Consider the following 6,091-nt stretch of genomic DNA (forward strand, 5'->3'; position numbering starts at 1 on the left):
TCCAACGCATCCATCCACTAATCGCTACCGACCACGTTGCCAGGGAAGGCTGGCGCTGATTACCTCACCTATGATGAGTTGGTTCCAAATTCCATCACGCATGACACGTGCGGTGAGTGTGGCCCCCCCCCTTTCTCAGTGTGCGTTGAGGTGGCGTATCCAAGTTCATGTACATCCGGACATTCTCTCTACAGTTTCATCTCTCCATCATTTTGCCACATAACCATCATCGTAACATAGCCCATATCTTTATATAATATAATATAATATATATTGACATCCATAAGACCACCTACCTTTACGCCTTATATTTATATAATATATATATTGACACGTGGTCGCTTTCTTGACCATCAATCACTCTCTTAATTTAATTATTTTTGCCACCCAAAAAAAAAACTTAACACCAAAAACTCCAACTTTACCATGGAAACATGTTTTTTGTGCTATGAGATTTCTTGGGGCAGTCTAGCTTTTTGTTAGGAGGAAAAGAGAGATGGTCTTTGCTTTGTAAACTCCTTAATGAAGTCAAGAGTGAAAATTAGTGGTCTGTAGGAAAGTTATGATGTTTTTGTCTTAAAAGTGTATTGGACCTTTTCTCAGCACATATATATAAATATATACTATTGATCCTCCCGAAAAATGTTTTATTTATGCTAAAATTTTTAAAAAAATCTCTTCTCATACAATGTGGGATATGGTATGTGATCTTCTTAATAGGAAGTGGGACTAAAAAACTTTATCTTTCGTACTCTTCTATAGTAGATAAAAGAACTAAAGTAGATGCTGTAGATAAAAGTACTAAAGTAGATGTTGTATTGCCTCCTCAGCTTTAGCTCAGCATAAAGCCCACACCTCTAGAAGCAAAGGTTGTGGATTCGAGCCTTACCCTCAGTACCAACTCTCACATTAAAAAAGAAAGTAGATGTTCTACTTGTGCTGCTAATTATAGAAACATCTTTCTTCCTTTTCTTTGAAGGTATTAATTCCCTTTTCTTTGGTGGAAGAAATTGAAAGGATTATTCCCTCTTCATTTTAGCCATTCCTTTGCATTTAACTCCCTTTGAAGAGAGTAGTTGTGTTATCCAACTAATAAATGGAGGTAGTTATCATTGTAGCATGTGCTTATAATTTATAGATTAGCATTGGAAGCTCCAAACATACATTAATAAGTCCATGACACGTGATTTTTTAAGAAGTTGAAATAATTCAACACACAATGAACTCATTACTACATGAATTAGTGATGTTATAAGATTATCCAGATTATCAAGAGCATTTTCATAAATTAACTTCACAATTGATTATTATTAGCAAATGGTCACACTATATGCAAGAGATACAGAGTTGAACTTGCAGGTGGATGAGAATCAGGTTAGTATACTATCCAAGAGATGATATCAACTTTAATTTTTTTATAGAAGAGTTTATTAGGAGGAGGACCCACCCACGTTTGCATGAGTATACAGAAGTAGGTAAAGTCTCTCTTTTTAAAAAAAGCTTACAGACTTAATGAGTATCTAAGTATAGCATCTAGATATGCAAAATTGTAAACATAGCATCTATATATGCAGTTGTAAAGACAAAAGGGATCCATGTAATTACCCACATGCTAGCCTGTGAGAACAAGGTGCACTTTTAAACTCGGAGGTTTCACCTAAAAATATGTAAGTGTAGCAAGTGAGTTCATCAGGGGTTTATCAATTTAGAAAAGTTATAGAATTATATTTACAAGAAGAGATTTTAAAATCAATTTTGAAAAAAAACTATAAGTTTATGAAAAAAAAAAGAGTCATTCATTCACAAAAGTATATAAGTGCAAGGGATTTTTTAAGGGATTTTTTAAATACTCTTTGAACGCACGTGATACATAAGATTTCTTAATAATGCACCCCCCTCCCCCCCCCAATTTTAAACAAATCAACTTTTAAACATATCAAGCCAAATATAATACCCGTACACTAGCATATGAGAAAGAAAAGGTATCATTGAAGGTACACATTTAAAGCTTATAGACCAGTGCTAGAAAAAACCCATCCTTTAGTGTATTTCTCAAAGGCTAAGATAAGGAAAAGCCAATTTGATTGGGGTTAGCAAGGTTTTTCTAAAGGTTTATGAACTATTAGGTTTCCTGATTTTAAGGAAAACAAATTGAAATGCCTTTAAAATAAGGCAATAGAAGAATGGAACTAAGTAATGGCAAACACATCAATGGAAACTAGTTGAGTGTGAGTAAAGATTTTTGGTACCCAACCAAGCTCTCTATATCTACATGGGATGTGTAAGTATTGCTTAGGATTAGTAAGGTAACTTCTTTTGTAGTGGTCACATGCTCTCTATATGTGCATGGAATGTGCAGGTATTGCTTAGAATTAGTAGGGTAACTTCTCTATCCAAGTGACTTGTGCTTCCATTCTCTTTCAATTCTATCTTCTGAGGGTTTGGTGATATAGTTCTATGAAACATTGAGAAGCTCTTGAAATATGCTGTTTACCTAAATTTACTATTGTGCTTTGGTTCATTTCCAACCTTGTTGAAGTGGCATGTCATATCCCTTGGAGCCTTATCAGATGATTCACCCTATTTCAAAACCGTGCAGAGGCCGTTTCTTTGAGATTGCAACCTGTTGTGCAAGACCTAATTCACAATACAGAGACTGACTTCATTCAAGCTAGAAGCATTATTAGCATGCAAGCTGCACATTTGCATACTGCATCACCTTGGGGTTTTGTTACTTATAAGCAACCTTCAGATTGGAGAACTTGTTGAACCAACACAAAAGGTTCCAAGGTACCTCTTACTTCAAAGTGCAGGTGAGTTACTTAGTATCAACTTAGAAGCTAAATAGTATTTGTTGCAATTTTGAGCTTTGAGGATTTATCATCAATATTACTCTTTTTACCTGTTCACGAACATGCCGAATCTCTCTCTCTCTATCTCTCCTTTTCATTATTTTTTATTTATTGGAGCTAATGCAATCAAAATTGAGTGCTATGATCATAACTATGTGAGTATATGTTCGAAATAATTGCCATCATCTACATGGCACATATTCAAACGCCATCCTTTCCATGTTAAACCTCTATTGGAGCTATGGTTAGTTAACAAATGATATACATCTATAAATCTAAAAAGGAAAAAAAATGTGTAAGTGATTGAATCAACCTCACACATAAAAGCCTTTGTAGTTGCAAGTCCACCACCATGAAGCCCAGCTGTCTACTTTCAAGTCGGGGGCCTGAGTTTGAACCCTGCTAACTGCAGCTTGTACGCAATGTTGCCTATCACTAATTACGAATACGCTTTTCAAACAAAAAGAGGAATGTGGACTTGTCGACAACCAGTATCCAATGTGCAGCCTCGAATGATCTGAGCTCACATAATAATAATATATCTTGTGCAATGGCACAAACTTGTACAACTAGAAGAGGATGCCTTCTGCAGCCTCCAACTCATTGCAATATCCCTGTACATTCGCGCAAATATCCCTGTACATTTGCGGAAATGTGGGAGGAAAACAGGTCCTCTTAAGAAATACATAGGAAGGGGGTGAAGGGAAATGGAAAACTCCCCACATGGTGCCCTAACAAACATGGTGTGAAAAAATGGCAAATGGGAAAGTGGGGCAAAAGATCCAACAGGTTGATAGTATGACGAATGTATGAGAAGCAGGCATGTGTACCTGGCCACATAACCTGCCCATTTACAAGCAATGGCTTGTATTCCCAACAGCATGTAGATCTCTTTTTCAGCCAATGATATGTCCTAAAAAATTAGAAGACTGGCTGAGATTGGTGGAAAGGGTGCAAGCTGGGAGCGGCTATCTTTACATCTGGATGGTGGAAATTTTGCTGCCCCAACATCTTCCATCCTATTCTTTTCCTTAGCCTGTCATATGCAACCAGGTACTTCTCTTGGCCCAAGTCTACCAGCAAAGTCTGCTCAGTGACGCTTGTAGTCAATAAAGTGCAGGACCACCCACCTTGGAGTCTTATTTCAGCTAAACTGTCTGATACAGAAAGGGTTTTTTTACTCAATCCGGCTACCAAAGCCACCAAAAACACATTCAGGTCAGGCTTAGCAGCTGTGCTTTTCTGTGATGCCGGCAATGTCTGATTGTCAAGAGTAGTAAATGCTGATGTTTGCGAGGCAGATTTCCGTCCATTTTCATGATCAACAAAGATTGCAGAGGTGGAAGATAAAGTGTCTACTGCTGGTACTGTCCGAGTGTCCAATGCTGCTCGGGCATCCCTGCTGATGCTGGTGTCCTGGCTATGGTATTGCAAAGCCTGCTGAACTTGTTGAGCCTTCTCTGCGTGATTAAGAATCCATGGATGCTCTGAAATCAATCAATCCAAAGTTCGGATAAGCAATAAAATTCAAGATAACACCTAAATTAGACACAAAATGCAATAAAAGGATGCATGAGGAGTAAGGTCGAGTAAGAGATGCGGCTTACCTAGGACTTGTGCAGGGGTCAATCTCATTTTGGCATTTGAGCATAGCATTTGGCTTATCAAATCTTTAGCAGATGAGGAGATCTTATCCCATGGATCACAAGTAAAGTCCAGACCTCCCTCTTGGATTGCCTTGAAAATGCCTTGCTCTGTCGCCCCCCAGAAAGGGGGCACCCCACTGAGCAACACATAGAGAATCACTCCGGCACTCCACACATCAATTTCCTCAGAATACTCCCCTTGCAAAACCTCTGGTGCAATGTAATAGGCGCTTCCGGCCATACCAGAGAACTTTTGCCCTGCATTGGAAAGCCCAAGAATGGGTAAGATTTCTTGATGATGGATTACTGGGACAGAAACCCATGTTCCATTGCATTAATCACTTATTTTTGTAGTAAGAGACCATCCCAATACATGATTAAGCAGGTAAGAACAGTTCTTGAGTTGATTAGTGCTTAAAAGGGGCATAATTTACCTGGAGAGAATTCAAGGGCGAGGCCAAAGTCTGCAAGCTTGATGGGGGAAGTGTCAGAGTCATCTACAAGGAGGATATTCTCTGGCTTGAGGTCGCGGTGCATGACACCCATGCTGTGGCAGAACTGCACAGTCTCCATTAAGCACCTCATGAGGGAGGCAGCCTGGGCCTCAGGGTAGCATTTCTTCTTCACGATTCTGTCGAATAGCTCACCGCCACGGCAGAGCTCCATGATGAGGTGAACAAAGGCCTTGTCTTCGATGACCTCGTGGAGGCCGACGATGCTGCCAGGGGGGCAAGTGGGGGAGCCATCTGCAGGGCTGGGATTGGAGAGGCGTTTCATGATGTGGACCTCGCGGGCAACGTCTTCGAGGTCGTGGGGGGTGCGCAGGCGGAGCTTGGAGATGGATTTACAGGCGAAGTGGGCGCCGGAGGCGCGGCTGGTGCAACGGCGGATGACCCCAAACTGACCTCTGCCGAGCTCCGGGCCAAGTTCGTAGAGGGCGGCCAGGTCTGAAGGCGTCGGGAAGGGAAGGATTTTGCTGGATGCCGCCCGAGGCCGTTTGTAGGGCACATCTGGGTCTGCAGAGTAGCGCTTCATGTTGCAAGAAGAAGAAGAAGAGTAAGAGGTTGAAGGATAGGGGGAAGACGCCAGCGATGGAGAGCTTGTAAAATTCAAGCAATTGCCCATGTGGGCGGGTACGACTAACCCAATGAGTGCAGGTTTGAATGACAGAGTCGTGGCTCCCTCTCACAGACCCGCTTCCGTCTCCGAGCTTTTTATTACTTCTCTTTGCGCACGCGCTTGTGTGTGTGTGAGTGTGCCCGCTGTGCCCTGCGTGTGGTGTTCTTGAATGGATCCCGTCTCCGCGTCCTCTGCCTTTTTTTTGACCCACGTGTGACACAGCAAACACGTTTTCCGCACGCTAATGGCTGTCACGCAGTTGTAACCTTTGACGCCAGAAACAGCTAGGAAATCTCTCACGCTAGGACTACTAAACTCAAAGACTCTCACAAGAAAGCAGGGTTTGGGAAAACAATTTTAGGGAAAAGGAACTAAATCCTTTTCACCACTAAATGAGAAGGAAATTGCTATTTTTGAGACGGTATTTTCTATGTGAACTTAGAAAATATAACTAAAACTTGTAAAATTTGAAAG

The 6,091-nt window shown here is 40.9% G+C and overlaps 1 protein-coding gene across 1 annotated transcript; it reads right to left on the reverse strand.

Moving 5' to 3' along the window:
* Nucleotides 1-3,346: 3,346 nt before the first annotated feature.
* LOC147604190 (calcium-dependent protein kinase 2-like) lies at nucleotides 3,347-5,810 on the reverse strand. The gene is made up of 3 exons (XM_086795415.1): nucleotides 4,933-5,810; nucleotides 4,460-4,756; nucleotides 3,347-4,339 (listed from the first exon to the last, which is right to left on the reverse strand). The coding sequence occupies exons 1-3, from the start codon at nucleotides 5,621-5,623 to the stop codon at nucleotides 3,774-3,776; spliced, it is 1,554 nt and encodes a 517-aa protein (XP_086651541.1). The 5' UTR covers nucleotides 5,624-5,810; the 3' UTR covers nucleotides 3,347-3,773.
* Between the last annotated feature and the right edge of the window lie 281 nt (nucleotides 5,811-6,091).

Source organism: Cibotium barometz, chromosome 62, assembly GCF_041138505.1.
Source record: "Cibotium barometz isolate CiBa-2024 chromosome 62, ASM4113850v1, whole genome shotgun sequence".
Classification (NCBI taxonomy): Eukaryota; Viridiplantae; Streptophyta; class Polypodiopsida; order Cyatheales; family Cibotiaceae; genus Cibotium; species Cibotium barometz.

Bases quoted from the DNA above. Each gene is read 5' to 3' on its own strand.
- LOC147604190 (XM_086795415.1), bottom strand. From the start codon at position 5,623: ATGGGCAATTGCTTGAATTTTACAAGCTCTCCATCGCTGGCGTCTTCC. The intron at 4,757-4,932 runs GTAAATTATGCC...TTTCCAATGCAG, and splicing joins CGCCCTTGAATTCTCTCCAG to GGCAAAAGTTCTCTGGTATG. The intron at 4,340-4,459 runs GTAAGCCGCATC...GATTGATTTCAG, and splicing joins GACCCCTGCACAAGTCCTAG to AGCATCCATGGATTCTTAAT.